Source organism: Carassius gibelio, chromosome B15 (genome assembly GCF_023724105.1).
Source record: "Carassius gibelio isolate Cgi1373 ecotype wild population from Czech Republic chromosome B15, carGib1.2-hapl.c, whole genome shotgun sequence".
NCBI lineage: Eukaryota > Metazoa > Chordata > Actinopteri > Cypriniformes > Cyprinidae > Carassius > Carassius gibelio.
The window spans coordinates 8,453,687-8,476,128 of NC_068410.1; the positions used below are offsets into that span (position 1 = coordinate 8,453,687).

Below are 22,442 nucleotides of genomic sequence, written 5' to 3' on the forward strand. Positions count from 1 at the left end.
TATATTTATTTTTTCCAATATATTGCAATATATTGAAAGCGGCAATCATTTGTATATTTTGCAATATATTACATAATATATGTATCATCAATATATTATTAAATGTATTCAAATATATAAAATATTAGAAAATAAAAAGGAAAAATAATATATTACAATATATCACAATATATTTTAAGAAATATATTGGTAAATATATTTTCCTTTCGTAAGGGGTGTTTGTGTGTGTGTGTGTGTGTGTGTGTGTGTGCAAAACTTGCCATTTTCTGTTGAAACAGGATGTTGACGTAACATATATCAGTAGATAAACTGTTGTCTAACATAAAATTAACCATGAAAAGTTTGAAAAGTAGCTAGTTTTAAATGTATCATATCGCTGTTTTCCCTTCTTTAAAACAGTAATTTTCTCAATTGTATTATGCAATTAAAATCATGTCATACAATTATTTAGTATATTTAATTTCTAATTTAATCAACTGAAACAGTATTTAAACCCTATTTAAAATGTAGGCATTATAGTTGTAATAATGATTAAAAAAAAACATTAAATTAGTGATGTTCCTTTTAACCGGTTAACTGACTATAAGAATTTTGACCAATTAATAAATCAGTTAAACGATTTAAAAAGTAAAAATACAAAATAATTTAGTAATTTATCAAAATATTAAAAAAGTTTTGTTGCATGGTTAAAATACGCTACCCGTTGAATTTTTTTAGAGAGCGTGAGAAAAAAAAAAAACATTAGTCACGTATTAAGTCGCTTTTTTATTTAATTCAGAAATAGACCTAATGGCAATGCGAAATGTTTACAAACATTATATTAACCACTGTAAACATAGCTAAGCTATTTTAGTTTGCCTCACTCCAAAACAAATCCTTTCAATTGATCATATGCACGAAACGCTATTTAGAACTTCCGGATAAAGATAATCCAGCTCGTAATCTTTTGGTGAAGCTCATTTTATATGTGCCATACATGGGTTGAGATTCTCACAGAAACCTCTCCTGCCTCATTCTAATCGGAAACTGAAAAACAAAACAATTGCATTGATAGCGGATTTAACATACAATTTCATGTTATTAAAGAACATATAATTTTATATGCAGAGTCTGTTAATCCCAGGAAAGTACCCAGTTTTTTATAAAGTCTGTGACCCAGACACATAACTGTACATTTGAATGCTGACAAATAAACACTATCGAAACTGTTTAGGCAGTTATGCTAATCTCTTAAACTACATCATAATGGTTTTCTCGATAATCAATCTCTTACATTCATGAACATTTTTAAAATACAAATTTAAACCATTTATTATTTCTCAGTGTTGTGCAGTTAGTAATTTAAATTATTAAACTTTTTAAGACTTTTTAAGATGAAAATGAAATTACTCATTGGCTGCAGCTGCCATTTCAACACCTAATTTTTTTCACGTCTTTTGATTTATTATAAAATAAATATTATAACAAATGTAGTACTTTATCACACTATAGCAAGTCCAGGAAGTCACAAAGTCACTTGTCATTTAAAGAAATACATAAGGCCTGATAGTAATGCTGTAATAATGCATAACAGCCTATAATGCTGAATTATTTGAATACCTATATAGTTACATACAGATTAAATAAGTTAGAACAAATAAATAATGCACTGAATATTTTGAAATGTTAAGATTTAATTTGAAAACTACATAATTTAAGTTTTATCCAACACAGACTTGCTGCAGTAGTTTTGTTAGTCTGTATAACTTAATGCACAGCTCTATTTTAACATCGGCTCGTCAGATGACTCTTTCCGTTGCCACTGTCAATCATGACTCGCGGCCTGATTTAATGGATTCTGACGCGGAAATTTTTTATTTGTGTTTGTCATTCCAGAAATGGTATATGTGGATAATTGGTCATCTTAGATAAACAAAACTTTTCTCCAAATTGTGAATGGATTATGTAGAGAAACCGAGCAAAGGGTGCTCCCTTTACGGCACAGTACAGCTGACCGAAAATGACTGAGCTGACTTATCTAAAACCAGGAAGTAATTTTGCATATGGTCAATTAACAGTATTTAGAAAATAACAAGAATTAAAAATATAAGAAGCTAAAGCTATATAAATGACAAGCCAAAATCAATTCATTTAGACTAAAAACAAACTGAAGCCAAAATTGGGTCTCTAATTCGGCACAAAATCAAATGTTTCCGTGTTTGCGATGTATCCAAAGGCAAAATATTATTTATTACCTATGTACTTCACTCACTTTCCAATATCCATGTTAAACAAAATGTTTTGCATAACATTACCCTGGTACAGTGATAACCCTTAACGGCACAGATGTTACTACATATTTGAACTGAGCAGTTTGTTTTTTTTCCATATGTTTGACTGACTGTATTATATTATGATAATGAACAGGCTGCATTGTCAACTATGTGCGTGCATGCGGCGCAATCACTTGAATTATTTCCTTCTAACAGTGGAAGCAATTACTCTTTTTAGTCATGAAGATAATTGGAATTGTAAAAGGTTTGGCTTTATTTGTTTACATTCACAATAAAAGCAAATCTTTGTGCTTTTGTAAAATAAGCCTTGAGAAAAATAGGATGCCGCTTTCTGCCATCTGTGCATAAAAAGGTTACCAAAGCTTAAAGACAAGGTCAAAATGCCACAAAATTCCAATTTAGTTTTTATTAAACCATATCTTGTATTTGCATAATTATGCCTGAATTGTGAATATTTAACATAGATTGTGTAGACATATTGCATTTTATAGTATAGGTTGTTATTTTGTATAATAGTTGTGTCCCACATTCTGTGCATAAAATTGTTCCCAAAGCTTACCAGAAAGGTCAAAAAGCCACACAATTCAAATTTAGATTTTATTAAACCCTATCCTGTATTTACATAATTGTATCTGAATTCTGAATGTTTAACTGAGCATAGATGGACTAGACATATTGTACTTTTCCAGTATTTGCATCCCTACATGGCCAAGAAAGCCGTGTTTGTGTGTGTTTGATGTCTGTGTGTGCAGATTTTAACTGGTAGGGATGCCCTCCAGGAGCGAGCCCTCACTTTGAATCCCACTTCAAACGCTGATGATAAAACAGACGAACACAGATAGAAAGCAGACAATCCTTTTTTATTTTAATTAGAAAAGAAGCAATTAGACCTGCGCTTCCCCTCTCGTCTGTATCATAGTTTTTGACTGAAATCACACTGTTCTTGTTGAGATGAATAAGGTACCCCGTATGAATTGGAGGAGTCAGCTCCATTAAACCTCAGTGGGCCATATTAAGGCTATTACTTCAAAGAGAAAGCCTTAGCATACTTCTAAAAAAATGCATAGAGCGATGTCTAACTTTTGCACATTTTGTACAAGGATTGATACAATCAATACACAGCAAACGGTTCTATTCAAATCATCACTGCACCTTTGATACTAATATATACCTGAGTCTATGTTCAAAATGTTTCTTCTGTTTGCTCTGTAGGGGGCAACAAGCTGAAAAACCAACATTTCCGACTAAACTGGGCTTGGATCTCCCTGGAGAAAGAGTACTACCAGGTGGATGAGGAGAGCAAGTTTCTGGAGGTCGTCTTGAGACGCAGAGGTTACCTTGGCGAAACTTCATTTGTTAGTAAGTGATGTTAAGAGAGTGCTTAATTTTCCATAATGCATTACTGATAACATTTTATCAAGCCTCTCTGTAGTGGTAAATAACCGTGACCTCTAATTTGCTGATTTGAGTCTCTTTATAATGTGGCTTTTTCAGGCTCTTTGAACTTATATTGATGTTGCTCCTCATCTCTTCTAATTTGGTTGCTTGGTTTGCAAGACTTTGTTATGCTTCCGCCTACATACACACTGATAATACTAGTTTTTATGACTCATAACAGTAGAAATAAAAATCAGCAACCTACATATTATTCAATTGGCAGTCGAGTTTCCACGGTCAGCAGAAAAAACGTTCAATTCATTGAGGGACAAGAACCTTCCATGAGAAAAGTCGTAAATCAAAGTTAAGCCATGGTTTTCTATATGCACTTAAAAAGCACATAATTCAAGCAAGGCAACTTCATTATAATGAGTTTCTGTTGTGTTGATAAGATATGCTCAATTTTGTATACTAAATAATCACTTATTTCATTGGCCTCCAGAATATATGATTTAATCATAGCCTTCTCCAGAATATATGATTTAATCATAGCCTTCTATGTTAATTTTTTTTAATGACCATTTAACTTTTTTAAACTCCACTGACCCTGGTATACAATAACCTATGTAGTAATGCAAGTTTTATATCTCTTTCAGCACTACAGGGTCTCTTTCTTTATTTTGCAGTCATTTACTGGTTGACTGTACACTACCATTCAAATGTAGGTCAAAATTCTATATTCATTTATTTATATAAAGAAATTAGTACTTTATGTCAGCAAGCAGACATTAAATTGATCAAAAGTAACAGTAAAAACTTTTACATTGTTGCAAAAGATTTATATTTCAAATAAGTGCTGTTCATATTAAGTAATATTTAGTAATATAATATTTAATTCTATTTTTTTCATTGTTCAACATTTTTACTGTTTTTATTGTATTTGTTTTATAAATAAATTCCCTAAGAGAGACCTTTTTTCAAAAATGTGGAGAAAAAAATCCCCAAATTTACAGTGGTAATACAGATACAGAGGTAATAAGTGTACCTCAACTTCAAGAATTCTGGATGAACAGTAAAACTTCATGAATTTGAGAAAGACTGAACTCGTATCTCAAAACTATATCAAATATTTAAAATATGACAGCAAAATGTAAAAGATAAATACATAATAACTGATTAATTTCATAATATTTTATTCTAAACCAATAGCTTAGGATCTAGTTTAGTATTGTTTTAATTATTTGGACAACGTTCTATGCACTTTATTTTAAAAGCTTAGGAAAAATTGAAATTACTGATGTAAAAACAGCCCTGAAAGTCATTGAAATGTTACACCTTAATATAATTTTTTCTCTTCTTGAATGATATTTTATTAGATTTTAAGCTAAATCAGTTCCAATAGCCCAACACAGCATGACACTAGCAACACCAAAGTCATGAGATGGACTCCCAGAGAGCATCAGCAGTTCAGTCATCCCCAAAAGGGAGTTTTTCATTTGCATGAGCTACAACCTAGCATGGAAAACACTGTAAAAATGAGAGTTACACTGTCAGGATCACACTGACAGCCTTCCACAAACTCTGATGAAACAGATGAATATTCCATCCACATGCTGAGCTTGACCAGCAGTCCACGACTCACCTCGGTTCCGGTCCAGGACCTCTCGATGAGACGAGCTGCTTGCCTGCTGTTCATCTGCCACTCGCTGGGTCTGGATCAGAGACCTTCCTGTACTGAAGTGGGGAGATGAGGAAGTCTTTGAAATGATGATTTTTATTCAGCTATTATTTTGATTTTTCACTCCCTTCCTCAGTTTCTCTTCAAGGACTGCATTTTATACAGGCACGTGATCTGACATGACAGGACCCCTCCTTTTTTGTGATGTACCTTAATATCAAAGTGCCTTTTTCTAAAAATTGCTTCAAAGAAGTCTGTTTTTATTTTCTTTGGCAACCCTATTTCTACTCCGTTGCCAAAGCGTTCTCCTAATCTGGTCTTTCCTCTGGCAGTTTCCCCCAAAAATGATTCTTCAAACTGATTTTTTTTGTGCGATATATAAATATATCATTATACATTGGTGACCTTTGAGATCTCTGTGGTGGGAAGATAGTGTTATCTGCTAGCTAATAATGCCCACCTGGCAACACCTGCTGTGAAGCTGCTGGCGCCAGACAAACCTTTGTCAACCCAAGTGGACAGAGTTCTACCAGTGGGAATGCAGGGCTAGGATGAGCATCTGATCTTCTGAGGGATGTGGAAGGACTAGACTTTATATTCTTGGCTTTATTCTCTTTCCAAAGAATGGCACACCGCACTCTTTGAAGCTTTTATTACAGAATGGTTGCGTCACGCACACTGCAACATCTCTACATTGGCTGTTAACAAAGCTCTTCTGTGATTTATAGAAACACAGATGTGGTGATATAAACAGGAGTTTTCTCAATCCCTTGACAGTGGTCTTCATTGGCTAGCACACAAACTTGTATATAGCAGTTTATTGAAAAGACACTAACAATGTTTTTGTCAATGTACATCTGTAAAAAATATCTTCTTTTCACTCCAATCCACTAGAAAAGATATTTATTATTTATTGTATTTTTTTTTATTGCGTTTATTTATATAGTTCTAATGTGAAAACAATTTTAGCCCAGAGGTATTCATTTTCTGGCATTTGCAGAAGTTTGGTTATTTTTACAACATGCAACATAAAACACACAAAACATTTTATTTTATAAGTTATTGTATTGTATTTTAGATGTTCTTTGCTTTTTCTATTTGTAATTTTATTTTATTTGATTTCATTTTTATTGTAGATTTTATATATATTTTATAGTCTTTGTAGTTTTATAGTTTATAGTTATATATATTGAGCCACTTAACCACTATTATAAAATAATTTGCTTACATTTCTTTTCTTTATTTAATGTTTATTTACTCTTTTATTCTTAAGGTATTGGTACCAAAGATGGTACGGCTGAAAAGGACAAAGATTTCAGAGGGAAAGCCCAGAAACAAGTCCAGTTTAACCCAGGTCAGACCACTGCTACCTGGAAAGTGCGCATCTTATCAGACAACCTATATGAGCAGTCCGAGACCTTCCAGATTGTCCTGTCAGAGCCTGTCATGGGAGCACTGGAGTTCCCAGAGGCAGCAACTGTGGAAATTGTTGACCCCGGAGATGGTGAGCTCACAAAACAAATTCAAAACATGGGTTCCAGGTGCTGGGAATGGGTTGGGGTGTCGACAAAGGTCAGTATGTGGGTTCAAAAGCCAGCCTTATTGAGACAAACTTCAACACCAAGCAAACAAGTTCAGACTTCAGCAAATGAATAGAAACGTTGCTTTAACATGACATATATTTAGTCTAACATAGGTTATGTGTTTAGTCTGTTACTCAGTCTAGTCTTATTCAATCTAAGGATGCTGATCCACTATTGTTCAAAGGTTTGTAGTTGGCAAGATTTTAAAATCTTTTTTAAATAAGTCTTTTAAGCTCACCAGGGTTGCGATTATTTGATAAAAATACAGTAAAAACTGAAATTTTGTGAAAAATTACAATTCAAAATAACTTTTATTCTAATATATTTGAAAATGAAAAAGAACATATTCCTTTTAGAAATTCTTACATAGTAGTGAAAATATTTGCAGTATGGAAGCCTGTTTCTGCCACTGAAAAAAAAAGTAATTGCGACATTTTATCTCACAATTCAGGCTTTTTTTTGCAGAATTCACTGATACAAACTCGCAAATCTGACATTTTTTCTCATAATTAAGATAAAACATTTTTTTGTAGAATTGCACGATATACAGTAAACTAGTAAAACGTATAAAGCCAGTATTGTGTGATATAAGCTTGCAATTGAGAGGAAAAAATGATAATTGAGATATTTAGACTAGCAATTCTGAGAAATAAGGTCACAATTCTGAGGACATATTCTTTTTTCACTTTCAGGATTGGAGTTTATAACTTACAACTGCAAGTTTATAACTCACAGTTCTTATAGGAAAAGTAAGAATTGTAAGAAAAAAGTCAGAAATGCTAGATATAAACTGGTATTTTTGAGAAAAAAAAGTTGTGAGATGTTAACTCGCAATTGCGAGAAAAAAAAGTCAGAATTATGAGATGTTATAACTTGCAATTCTGAGAAAAAAAAGTCAGAATTGTGAGATAAAAACTTGTAATTATTATTCAGTGGTGGAAACAGGCTTCCATATTTTAGACTTTAGATATCAGTCAAATCTGAACTGACAGCTCAAATGTCAAATATTAAAGCCAACATGAAATGTCATTTGCAACCTATTTTACTTCTTTGAGCTGAGTTATTTCTAACTGAAACAGATGAGAAACTGTCGGACAGGACTTGATGTTATCAATAAGGAATTAATTGGATTTCGAAAAAGTGGCTGAAAAATAAAAGTGATTGGCTATGTCAGCCGAAAAGGAACGCTGTATTTCTTGGGAATAACTTGCAATGATGAAACTAAGATTACATGTATTTAGACAGTAAATTAGGGCATTTTTATTGAATTTTTACTCTAGCAGATTAATAAAATTAGATGTATTGTATTTTAGATTTCATTTGCTGAGAGAGTGTTCCTTGTAGGCAATGTAATAAGTTGTGCATGAGACAAATAGTCCAACCAAGCAAAGGTAAGCCAGAAAATGTAAAAAAAGGAGTGTCGGTGGGGGCGGACATCACAGCTGTCACCCGTCTGTACATTGTAATCATAGCATAATATCTCCAGAACATCTGAATAACATCCTGGTGCCTCCCCATCAAAACACAGCAGCCAAGCCTCTGAAGTTGTGGCAGGATCTTTGGCTGATTTAGCAGGAGCAGTCCCTTTGTTCTCTGATCTGACTGAATGAGCGCTTTCTCCGTAGATCTTACACTTACACTGCTTAAGATGGCAAAACTCATATGTGTGTGTGTGTAAAGCCTAACTTATATGTAACTTGTGTATAACTTTGCCTCAGAAAACACGCCTTTTAAGCCACATTCATCAAAGATCAATTTCGATCTTCTCCGTCTTTTTTTCATTACTTACTTAAGAGGATAACATTACATAGTCTATTTGAGCTGAAGTGCAGAGATCGATGGAGAGGCGTATAACGCTGCAGCCACTGTGGCCTCATATGACATTTATCAGTTACAGAGATAAGTCTGTGTAGTTCCTTTGCACAAGGAGATAAAAACAACTTAATGCCACAGTCTGAAAGGTTAAATCTCGTTTAATTATCCTCAGACTCTAAGTGCAAAGAAAGCTTCATGCAGATTTGAACGAAGCATATAATTGAGTCTTTTTTTGAAAGAAACCCCACATAGATGTCCTTAGAGAGCTGCTCGGTCATATATCATCTCAATATAGCCTGAAAATCTAATTTTATACACATAAAGGAAATGAATTTATTTGAAAAGTGGTGACCCTGAAGTTGGCATAAGTTTTGAACTCACAAATGCTCACAAATAGTAACTTTCATGCTGTCTTCTGGGTTTTCATCTAGGATTCATGTGATTGTTTTAGCCGTTCCCGACCCGTCTGATAAGGGTGTTCATATCTCTCCCACTACAAAACATCAACGGTTGAGGATTTCTTATCATGAAACTTGGGTCTGTCAAATTATTATACAGTTCTGATCCTTTTGACAGCAATAGAGAGAGATCAATCCCGCTTTAAAAAAGCTGTAACAGAATCTAAGCTAAACATACATTTTTTAAATGTTAGAAACTTTGAGAACTAAAAAGTCAAGCTCTGAAAGAGCTTCACATCTGAAATGCAACTGAATCCACCTGGACTCCTCACACAAACGATGATTTCGGTAACTTCACTAACATCTATTTACAGTTTCTATTTAAAATTAGCATAATGCTAAATTTGATGGTTGCTTTTTCTCCTAGAATCCACAGTGTTCATCCCATTGTCTACATACTCGATTGAAGAAGATATTGGAGAACTTCTGATTCCTGTGCGAAGATCTGGAGATGTCAGTCAAGAGCTCATGGTTATCTGCTTCACACAACAAGGTGAGCGATAATAAGAAGCTTAACTTAAAGGTGTTTCCATTTCTTACAAACCAAATCAAACTTTATGAATTGAAACTTTCAAGCTCATCAGATTTCTTCAACTACATTTTTGAACTTTTAAGTGGCGTTTATCCCTGACTAAACCCGTGAGATTCAATTTGAATGTTCACAACTTCCTCTAATCTTGCTTTTATTCTCATCCGTGCAGGTACAGCCAAGGGCACGGTTCCCACCACGGTGCTTTCCTACTCTGACTACATTTCTCGACCCGAGGAACACCACAGCGTGCTGCGTTTCGATAAGGGCGAGACGGAGAAGCACTGCCGTGTGGTCGTCATCGATGACTCACTCTACGAGCCAGAGGAAAGCTTTAATGTCACCCTCAGCATGCCCATGGGCGGCCATCTGGGTCAGGAGTTCCCCACCACCAGGGTCACCATCCTGCCTGATATGGATGACGGTAAGATACTTCACTGTGTTGGATGTGTTAGACTTGTTTGGTATTTATATGTAAGTTATGCAATGTTTCGCCAAGAGAGCAAGTATATTTTGAGTTTGATGATCAGAGGATTTAAAAAATGAGGCAAATGATCCAGTGGGATTCAGTTCTGCTGTGCATAGTGGAAAATATAATTGCAAGAGTTTCTAACAGTTGCAGGACTTTTTGAGTGGGATTTAACTTAATCAGTAGTGTTTTAGACTGTTTAAGTAATGCACAAGGAAGACTGGAATATTCTTAATCTTGAAATATTTATGAGCTTTCTAAAGTTTTCCAGGCAGGTAATCAAATAAAAACAAACTATTCTTTTAAATCTTTGGGGCACTTGCAGGCTAAGAGACGCTTGAAAACATTTTCTTGACAGTTGCTTCCATTCGCGGCTGCAGCTTGGGAAGCTGTCGGAGGCTTTGTTTTAACACGGGCAATCCCTTGGCGATCTTGCTCAGAAATTTGAAGGCGAGATCACACTGAATGTTTAATCTAAATTCATAGGATTTATTGAACACCACAGCAAACCTTGAAATGATTTTCCAGCCATAATTCATGAAGTATGAAAGCAAAGAATGGTGGAGTCTCACCTTAAAGTGGGGAGAATGGATTATTTTGCCTGTAGAGAGATAGTATTATTCCAATATGGTGTGGATTTCTTTCTTTCTTTTTGTGCCTGAAAGAGCCACCTGTCTGAACCTTTCAGAGTGAAGTTTAGCTTGAAAAAAAATGGTTTGTGGGACAATTGTAATTTAATTATTATTGTTTGAAAATGTTCAGGTTCAGAAAAATTAAACAGACTTACATTTAAATATATATATATATAAATTTCAAATGTATTTAATTTTATTTAATTTTATTTAATTTTATGCATAATAAGAAATTCTAGAAAATCTTCAAATAAAATTAAAATAATCTACTCACCTGGATATTGCTCATAATATGTGTTTTATTTTTAATACACTGGAATTGATCAAATTTAATAAAATGTACTGACTTTTATAATAATACTAAATCCATAAAATAGCTATGTAAGAACATAAAATGAATATGGGGTATTATGTGCAAAAATAAATTAATATGGGGTTCAAGCAACATGATAAAATTAGATGATCATATGATTTAGTTTTTAGGTTAACTGTCCCTTTAAGAAAATCAAATTTTTAATGACCTTTAATTCTAAACAAAACATAACAAATCCGATCATGTATATTTGATCCATGAGCCTTTTTAAGGTTCGAGTTCATCTAATATGACTTTAAATGTGCATCAAAAACAGGGCTATCCATTTTGAAGCTGAAAGCTTTCCTCAGGCGTGTACATGTCTGTGTTGCACATCTGTGCCCCAGAAAGCACCTTATCGCTCATCTGCAGGCATAGTTACAGGTGCTGTTCTCTATCATATCTCCCCACGGTGCCTCTTTGTTCAGCAACACCTCCGGGCCTCCCCTCTTCTCACAGCTGCCTGGCTATCTCCTGAGACCGATGCTTATCCTGCACAGACAGGGTAGACTGGAAGAAAAGATCCAACAAAACCGCTGATTTTTTAATTCTACCTATACATGAAACTCAGATTCTCCTTGAAAGAAGGAGCCCTCGAGTTTGTGGGAGGTCTGAAATCTATTTGCATTTACACACACACACACACACACACACATACACACATACATAAGCCAGAAGAAAATGTATTTGGCAAATTAAATTTATTCAGTTTTCTTTTGATGTGAAACAGCATTTGAAGTTATTTGGTTTCATACAAGCAAATCTTCTATTAAAAATCTCATGGAAAACAAAATGTTGATGGATCAGATGATGGACAGCTTATGTATTGAAGCTCTCCTATCTCTGGGCAATTGAATTGTAGATAGATTGCATTTATTACTATTTATGGAAGGGTTTTTATGGTGGTGAAAGTGTCCTTTTAAGAGGACAGGGGTTACATGCCTGAAATTCCCAACAGTTGGTCGCAGCAATGTAATTTAAAACGTTGCGTGTCGAAACACTGTGTTTGAGTCTCCAGGGTCAGCTCTAGAGGCGTCAGCACAAATGTGGTGCCACACTGATGTCTCTGTCAAGGTTTTTCTTATGAGGGTAGAATATTTTTTCAATCTGTAAACCTGTCCTGAATGTCACCAAGCCATTCCAAATGTCTGAAATACTGACAGGAAACATTTGGAGATCAAGTGGCTGGAAAAGTGATGGTTACATTCATAGTTCAAAGAAAGAAAGAAAGAAAGAAAGAAAGAAAGAAAAAGACGGACGGACGGACGGATAGATAGATACTTATTCATTTATGTATGTTTTTTTATTCAGATTTTCATAGTCTCTGGTAATGTTTAAGCTTACTGAAATAGGAAAAAAAAATGTTTTGTTTATCGCTTTTTGGTTTTACCTCAGCTCTTGATTTTCAAGGTGAGGTAAATGACAATTGGAAGCCTCTTACACATATCAGTTTGCAGGTTGATCCTATTTCTTACGGCTGATTTGTCAAGTATCAGCACACAGGGTGGAGGACAGCACTGCCGTGTAGAAACTGGCTTTGTTTGCATCTTCATTGTTATCTTGTTTTCCAATCCAGATTCTTGGCTGATGTCAAGAATTTCAGCAAGGAGGAGTAAAAAAAAAAAAAAAAAAAAAAGGAGAGAAAGAGAAAAAACATTGCCTGGAGCTACTGTCTGACAGCAGTGCAGGTTCACTTTTGCAAATGACGCATACACCTGAAACCTGATCGACTGTTTTTAGAAAAGACAGCACCATGTCAGCTTATTGAGTGCCACCTACTTAGAGTACTCAGAGCACGCACAGACAGCTACAACTCCTGGTAAAAATAGTCTGTTTAGACTGGACTTTACTGCAGTTGGTTAACAAATTAGCATGGATGGAAATGTCTTAACATGAAACATACAAACAGTCAAACAGACAGAAAACAGATTTATTAGAAAAAAAAAAAATTAATGATTCCATTGCATAAGTATTCATACCCTTTTCTGGGACAGTTGAAATTTTGCTCAGGAGCATTCATATCGCTTGTAGATGTTACTAAACTTCTAGTGGCGTTAACCTCTGTCAAATTCAGTTGAATGAGTATGATTTGGAAAGGCACACACCTCTCAATAAAAGGTCTAATAGCTGAAAATGCATATCAGAGCAAAAACCAAGCCTTGAAGTCAAATGAACTGCCTGTAGAACTCAGAGATAGGATTAAATCAAGCCACACATCTAGGGAAGAGTTCAGAAAAAGAGACACTTACAGAAGGACAAATATCACTGCATCACTCCACCAATCCTCAGTGAAGACACATGAAAACACACTTAGAATTTGCAACAAAGCACCTAAAGAACCCCTCAGATTGTGAGAAACTAGATTCTCTAGTCTGATGAAATGCAATTCCAAGCATCATGTTTGGAGGAAACCGGGCATTGCTCATCAGCTGTGGAGTAACATCCCAAAAGTAAAGTGTGCTGGTAGCAGCTTCATGCTGTGGGGCTGTTTTTCAGTGGATGGGACTGAGAGACTCGTCAGAGTAAAAGAAAAGCTCAGTGCACCAAAATATTGAGATATCCCTGATGAAAACCCAGTCCAGAACATTCAGAACCTTAGGCTGGGCAGAAGGTTCACCTTCCAACAGGACAATGACCCTAAGCACACAGCAAGACTGGCTTATAGACAACTCAGTGAATGTTCTTGAGTGGCCCACCCAGAGCCTGAGCTTTAACCCAATCAAACATTTCTGGAGAAACCTGAAAATGTGCATCTACCTGATATAGCTTCAGAGTTGAGGTAAGGACAGGAATGGCAGATAATTAAAAAATTTGATGTGCAAAGATTGTCGCATCACACTAAAACGACTTGAGACTGTAAAGGTGCTTCAACTGAGTACTGAGTTAAGGGTATGAATACTTATGCAATGTACGTATTTCACTGTTTGAATTTTAATACATTTGCAAAGTTGTCAAATCTTTGTCTAAAAGTTATTTAAAGCAGTTTAACATAAGGCTGTGACAAAAAAAGTGGGAAAAAAGGGTATGAATACTTTTTATAGGCACTGTAGATAGACAGACAGACAGACAGACAGACAGACAGACAGACAGATAGACAGATAGATAGAAAAAGGGCATTTTGGTTACAAGAATCAGCTGGCAACATCATCTGTGTGTTGATAATGAGTGCGGTGGGACGTGTTTTCGCACGTTGTGGTAACTGCCGCTGGATACAACAAAAATCACCATCGCATGCATCGAGGGAGAACCACATTTGAGTTATTGTAACTGCAAAACAAGAGGATACTTGTACTTCAGGATCACGCTCACTATTTATACTGCTGTGAATGTGTGCTGGGAGAAAGATGTGAAGGGAGGATCCGGAGGGAGCAAAATTAGCGTAGGTGGCTGTCTGTCTGGAGCCTATTATTAAGATCCAGTCTTCTGATTCTGGGTCAGCCTGGAGGAGACGAGGCGGATGTCCTGTGGAGAAGCTGGTGATTGAAGCGAGTTGTTAGGTCACATTTCTTTTACCGTCTGTTTGTTGATTCCTGGCTTTACATCAATTGAAGAAATATTTTGTCAACAGTAACAAAAATTATGGTTCAAGGCAAAATTTTAATGGATTGTTCACACAAAAATTCAAAATGACAGTAGCCTTTGAGTTTCATAGTCTGTATAAAAATCTAATGCATACAATCTACTGTTTGGTTGCTAGCATTCTTCAATATATTTTTTGTGTTTAACAGGACAAAACTCATACTGTTTTGGAACAACATGAAGGGAGAGTAAATGATGAAAAAAATCATTTTGGGTGAATTATTTCTTTAAATGGTTTTAAATCAATACATAAAGTTGATGCAAAAATATAACAAGAGTATGAAAGAGCAGTTGAAATTATGTCTGAAATCTTTAATTTGGTCTTTACAGTACATGCAGGTCATTTTTTAAACAGTCATAAATAGTGGCAACGTAATATGGCATTAGCCAGCAATCACAGATTTGGCATTGTCAATCACAGAAAGCACCCTGGCGAGTCAATTGAAATACACGTGTCCGGATGCTTTTTGCAAGAGAATCACCCGTTCTGGTGCTTTTTTAAAACGAAAATTAGAGCAAATCAATTCCGCTCCTGTGGAAATGTGTACAGTGTGTTCTCGCTAAGAAACACTTAGCGCTGTGTTAATGTGCTCTGCCATTTTCTCCTACCCAGAGGTCTTTTTATAAATGCTGTCTCTCTGTGGGAATGCTAAGGAAAGTTCAAGCACACGTCTGCATGTAGACGTGTGAAGTGCACACTAGACTCCCAGAGTACATTCTCCTTCTCTCACTGTGTGTGCACTTACATAATTTCATATCATATTATAATGTTATGTGATTTATAATAATCATATAAAATTATAATGTGATATGTATATTTGTGTGTGTGTGTGTGTGTGTGTGTGTGTGTATATATATATATATATTTATATACAGTGTGTATATATATATATATATTAATTATAAACATACTATACATATAAATATATATTAGGGCTGTCAATCGATTAAAATTTTTTATCAGATTAATCACACAATTCATGAAATTAAGCACAGGCCATGTATCTTGTTTCAAATGTTTATTTTTACATTATTTGCTACATCCAGAAAAGTAAACCAAAAGACTAAAGGGTGATTCTCAAAAATCTGTATTTTCTTTCAACATAAATTTAGATGTCTTTTCAAAAAAGACACTTAGAAAATCTGAAAGGACACCAAAGGAGCCCATATAAGTATGAAAGAAAGAAAAAAAACTGAATTTTATAGTTTGTGTACAGTGCAACAGGAAATTATTTTAATTCGTTAAGGATTGTAAAATTATTGTAAAAAAGTAATCACACGCATTAACACGCCAACGATGAAAGCCCTAATATATATATATATATATATATATATATATATATATATATATATATATATATATATATATATAGTAAAAATATTATTTTATAGTTATGTAGTTTTATATTGTGCCTGAAAATACATGTTTTGATTTTACATATAAAAATTTATTTTATTTTTCCAAAATAATAAAAAAAAAATATCAGGTTCATACAATTGTAATGGTATCATAATGAAGAAAAAGTCTCAGTTAAAGAAGAATTCTTGAAAAAGATTCTATTAAAAACTAGATTATCTGCAACCCAATTTAGATGTTGTTTGTTTGTTTGTTTGTTTGATAACTGTACTTTTAAATTTATACAGTTTAAAATAAGTAAATAAGGAAAATTTTACTTTTTTTTTATCATGGACATTCAAGACGAAACATTTTGAACCGAATCTATCCCTCTACTTATGAAACAGTTACAACCTCTACTGTGCAAAAGAACAATCAGCAAACTCTGAAGAATAATTCTGATGTTCGAACTGATGTGCAGTTATTATGAAGAATTCGTCAGAGAGGAAACGTTGACAAAAAAATCTAATAAACTGCCAGGGGTGGGCGTTATACACTAAACAATAATTTTCCTTGATTACATTTCCCTGGCTTTTTTGATTACATTTACTTTGGCTTTTTCCACCAGGAGGTTTAATTACAGTGAGTTGAAATGAGGTGAGAGGAAGCTGTGCGTTAATGTCTCCAGGGGCCATCCTTGTGAAAGCTTTGCTGGCTAGAGCTACTTTGAAGAGCTGCTTTTGACCAAAGTTGTCAACCGTGCAGTGAAATAGATAGAATACAGTTAAGAGTGAGTGTCAGAGCATACTATAGTGTTCAGGCCAGATCATTTAAGTTTTGGAAAGCTAATGCATTAATGTTCCAGTCTGCAGTTCCTATGAAGGAAAGAAAACCCTCAGTAGTTCAAATTTAGCCTACTAGCAGCATGGCAGCCTGCCACACGGGTAACCTAATCCACTCAGTGGAGCAGTTGAGTTTGGGTTTGGGTCGTGTAGGAGCCAATGGTTTGCTTTTCAGTTAATGGACTGTGGTGCTTTGAAGCTCACTGTTTGTCCCTTTTACAAATGATCCTTATCTGATTGTGGGAGCAGCGAGACACACACCAAAGAGCATCCACACAACAAGCCAAACAAAAGAACTCATTTCATATCACCTTCCGATCGCCCACAGCGCTTTATATCTCTGCAGGGACAGGCGCTGGCAGTGCCAAGGCCAATCATGCAATTATATTTAATGTGTCTCCAAGACTAGATAAAGCTAGAGATAACTGCTTCAGGTTTTGTTTTTCTTTTAGTTTTTTGAAGTGTGCACTTTATAATGGGATTTTCACCATGTGAACAATTTAGTTATTTTCGCCCTTGGACTCAAACCTCTAGGCAGTGCCTAAAGATGTATTTGCCCCTCGAGAGCTTTAACCCAGCTTCACACGAACGTAACGTGCATTTTATTGCAGGTAAAACACTGAGTTTGTTAAGCTTAGCCTTTGATCATTAATGAAAGTTGGTAATTTAGTAGTTTCAGCACATTAAAGAGGAAACATAAAACACAATATAATTAATATTGCTCTTAGTTTGGCAGTAGTAATCAGCTGCATTGGGACGGCAAGTTTGGAATAGAAAAGCAAGTTTGATGTTGGTATTTATACATTGTTTCTATTTCATATGGGACCCTGGTTTTCTACATAAAACCATCCTTCATAAGGTAAAGAACATTCTGTGAAAATGTAGCCTTGAAATCAAACTTTGATGCTTATATCTTATAACTTTTTTACCTTATAAATAACTTTACTGTCACTTTTGATCGGTTTAATGCATTCCTGCTTAATTAAAAGTTTTAATTTCCTTAAAAATAATTAATAAAATATTTAAAAATTATTGTAAAATCTTACTGACCCCAAACAATGGTGTACACTTTAATTTAATTTAATTTAATTTAATTTAATTTAATTTAATTTAATTTAATTTAATTTAATTTAATTTATAAAAATACCTTAATGTGACATTACAAACTGTATACTGTATGGTTATAAAACTGAGGATTTATTCGTTTTCCTTGCCTTGTTGACCATTTTATAACAAACCTGTGTCTTATTTATTTATGCATTTCTATTGTTTTTTATTTTATTTTTTCATTTATTGCAGAATGTCCAAGCTGCTCTGTTTATTCAAGCTCATATCCACTTCTAAACATCCAAACTTGTCACTCACAAGACATGCCTTCAAACATCAAACCTACCATAATGTGGCATGAGATATTTGTCATATTTTTTTCATTTTTTTCAGTGAACTCTTTCTGTCAGTCAAACACTCTTCTCTGTCCCCATCAGTATTTTCTTGTTTCACTTTTCATTGTTGCTGAGTTCATAATATAAGAGTTGGAGCTTGAATAACCCTTCAGTGGCAGGTAAAATCATTCAATAATAGGGTCTAACAAAAGCTCAAATGTTGAAGTGGTTCTATTTGAAGCTTTTTAATGGAAAAAGTGCAATTACAACAAACCAGACTCACCTCATTAGTGCATTCCATCCTAATGTGTCAACAGTTCAGTGTTGGTTTAGGGGTAAAAATGAACCTGCTGTTTTTTTATCACGTCGCCTGTGAGGCCTCCAAGCCACACGGGAATAAAATGAGTGAAAAAAAAGTCTCATTACACATATTGTTTATTTTCCTTAGGCTTAGATGCGCTTCCTACCGTGGACATATAGCAGCTTAAACTCTCTCAACACCCTCAGTGTCTTACCCTCAATCAGTTTCAGTACATGACACAGTGTCTTCCAAGAAAACACATTTGGAAGCTAAGTTTGACATAGACCTTTCAGCAGCAGACAGGGTGTTAGGGAGCTATGAACAAGGATTTGTCCGTGGATTCTAAGTCGGGTAAAGTGTTAATTGCAAACAGACAGGTCCACGCTAGCCCGTCTATCTCCACATCCCCCGTACCTTCTGTTAGAGCCACCTCAGACAGCTCCTCACTCTTAAAAAGACACTTCACCCATCATTTACTCACTTACTCACCAAATGTCATAACCAGACTTTATTTCTTCACCAGAACACAAAATATATTTTGAAAAAAAGGCTGTCTTAAAGGGATAGTTCACCCAAAAATCTTATATGTTTTTATTTTTTTTATTTTATGTGGAACACAAAATCTATTTTGGAAATAAATATATAATAAATAATCCATATAAATATAAATTCAGAGGTGTTTGGACCCCACTGAATTTTATTATATGAACAAAAACTGATTCAAAACTGTTTTTCCTTGAGTGTTATGACTAGTATTATTTTAATATCATTGATGTGTTATTATAGTATTTTTATTTTTCATATGTTCATTTTAATTTTAGTAATTGTATTGTGTTTTTGTCCTTTTTATCAGTTTTTGGAGTTGTCCATATGGATTTTCTCGGTTTTTATTTCAGTTTCTGATGTACAAGTGTCAGATTTGGCAATTTACTCAACTTGCTACATTTATTTCAAGTAACAGAATTGATATGGCTTATTTATGTTAGTTTTAGTTAACTATTCCATGGTTAGATTAATGATAATTTAGTGATCAAACTTACATCTTGTTCCATCAATAAAACACCTCTCTTTGTTGTCCAACAGCGCCAGTGTTTTACTTTGGAGAAACTGAGTACCATGTGGATGAGAGTGATGGTTATGTCGAAGTCCGGGTTTGGAGAACCGGAAGTGACCTTTCCAAAACCGGAACGGTCACAGTACGGTCTCGAAAAACTGAGCCAGTTTCAGCCGAAGGTATGTAGCAGACAGATTGCGTATGCCAGTTCCTAGTATTACATGTGTAGACGCTTTCATATATAATTACTGTAAACATGCTTGGTTGATCTAATACATTATCTAGCCTGTATTCCGAGACATCTACACCAATAATATGTTGCTACAGGCCCCTCAGGCTTCAACAATAGACAGCGCCAGACGACAAGAGCCCATCCTATGACTTACTGACAAGATGTAAACACAACATGGTCTTCAGTGCCTCTTTCTAACATGATCTGGAAATACTAATGTTGTACAAACATCCACATTTACAGTCTTTTGTACACTCTCCAGATTGTTGAAAGGGTTGTCTTCAAACAGTTTAATCATAGAGTCAGACTATCGACTGTCTGGTTCACGTTGTAGCTCATTCTGGCCAGGAAAGGTCCAGTCCTGTTCAACAACAGTGAGTGAATTTAAAATTAATGTCACCACAATAAAAGGCCAGCATATAACTAAACGGCAGCTCATTCAAACAGTTGCACACGCTACAATACCGTGGGAAATAATTGCAGTTTATTCAATAAAAAATAAATAAATAAACACCTTGTGAATGTTAAAGCAAACTTGATTAAAATAAATCAAATTAAATTTGATGAAAACATGAAAAAATCTGCAAAAAAATGGATTGGCAAAATACACTTTAATTATTATTTCACTAGTAATAACCAATGTTATTTATTCATTTTTACTAAGATAATACACTATTGCATGTCTGATATAAAGGTCAATGTATTTAAGGAATGAGTACATAGCAGTAAACTTACATCAATAAAATAATTATTTGCACAGCAGGTCAGAAATATAAAGTATCTCCATAAAAGTATTCTCTCACAGGTCTAGTGTCAGTATACTTTTTTTTCTTTTTGTGGAGAAAAAAGTTTGGTCAGTTCTGCGCTTGAGAGAGGTTTATTTTCTCTGTTATTTAACCTCTGATAACTTTTTTATGTGCAGTTGATATTTCTAACATATTACTAACATTCTGTAAACCTTAACACAGCTGGCGTGGACTACGTTGGGATTAGTAAGAACCTAGACTTTTCCCCGGGCGTCAACATGCAGACGTTCAAGGTTACAATCCTGGATGACCTGGGCCAGCCGGTGCTGGAGGGGCCAGAGAAATTTGAGCTGGTTCTCCGTATGCCAATGAACGGCATATTGGGTGAACCAGGAAAAGCTACGATATACATCAACGACTCCATCTCAGACTGTGAGTGACCTTACACTAAACCATAAAAAGGCTAAATATAGCATACCGTTTCATTCTTATTATCTTAGACAAGAAAAAAAAACAAAATAAATAAGATTTGGGTTTGAATATAACACTTTTTTTAAGTGCCCAAGGTGCAGTTTCGAGATCCTACGTACAGAGGTAAAGAGAACGATGGACAGATATCTGCTATTGTGTACCGGAGTGGAGATTTGAGCTACAAGTCCAGTGTGCGGTGCTACAGCCGTCAAGGTTCTGCCCAAGTCATGATGGACTTCAACGAGAGGCCGAACACGGACATCTCCACCATTGTCTTTTTACCAGGTATTATTTTTGACTTATTATTAAGAGTGTTTATCTCTATAAAAGATGGAGAAAACCCAGTAATTTATTCCCAATTTGAAGTGTTGACATTTGTATGCATACTAAATAACAACTCCGTATTGATTGCTTGCATAGGAGAGGTGGAGAAGCCTTGTGTCCTCATCCTTGTGGATGACACCGAACATGAGGAAGACGAGGAGCTGAGATTGGTGCTGGGAAGTCCCAAGAGCGAGTCTCCATTTGGGGCCTCCATAGGGGCTCAGAATGAGACACTAGTCAAGATAAAGGACGATGCTGACAGTAAGACATTCATCTTCCACTTTATCACATTTCTGTGCCGACTTTTGTTCCACTTGCAATTCCTGTTATCTGTCGGAGTCCTAGAAAGTTCTGAATGAACTGTAAGGCAGTGTTTTTTTATTCAGAAAAAATGCAGATATTTAAGGTATATAGAAGTATGCATTATTTCATAATAAATATTTAAAATAGTATGAAAGAGACTAATGTAAAATTTAATTGCACACTAAGATCAGGATAAATGTATTATGTCAACATTTATAGGCACAATTCCAAATATATAGATTCAAATCTCATAGATCTGGACTAGAGGCTACAAAACTCTCGTTTTGATTTCATGTGATCTTTAATCATCTTTCTGTCTAGGATGATAGGTTCATATCAACCCCAAGTTAAGTGATATTCTGGTGCTGACATACATCTCTCCTTTCCCATGATCTTTTTTCCCCAGAGGCCATTATCAGGTTTGGAGCAACCAAGTTTAGTGTCAGTGAACCCAGTGAGTCTGGGCAGATCTCAGAGGTGAGGATCCCGGTCCAGAGGACAGGAGACACATCCAAAGTGTCTGTGGTTCGGGTCCACACAAAGGATGGCTCGGCTTCCTCTGGAGAAGATTACCATCCCATCTCTGAAGGTGGCTTCAAACACAACATCATAGCAGGGTTTTCTGAGACAGCTCACTGGGGAATCTCACAAAACCTCCCAATGACATATCTAGTTCCTATTTTACCCCATAATCATTATTTTTTAC

General features: G+C 35.0%; 1 protein-coding gene across 1 annotated transcript in view; it reads left to right on the top strand.

Annotated features, from left to right (window-relative positions):
• Nucleotides 1–22,442, top strand: part of LOC127973078 (FRAS1-related extracellular matrix protein 2-like) — a 64,690-nt gene that overhangs the window by 30,960 nt on the left and 11,288 nt on the right. Inside the window, exons 3-11 of the mRNA XM_052577111.1 lie at nt 3,486–3,632; nt 6,602–6,832; nt 9,552–9,677; nt 9,886–10,137; nt 19,690–19,839; nt 20,861–21,070; nt 21,197–21,394; nt 21,530–21,694; nt 22,143–22,325. Coding sequence (XP_052433071.1) covers nt 3,486–3,632; nt 6,602–6,832; nt 9,552–9,677; nt 9,886–10,137; nt 19,690–19,839; nt 20,861–21,070; nt 21,197–21,394; nt 21,530–21,694; nt 22,143–22,325 — 1,662 coding nt within the window. The remainder of the gene's footprint in view (nt 1–3,485; nt 3,633–6,601; nt 6,833–9,551; nt 9,678–9,885; nt 10,138–19,689; nt 19,840–20,860; nt 21,071–21,196; nt 21,395–21,529; nt 21,695–22,142; nt 22,326–22,442) is intronic.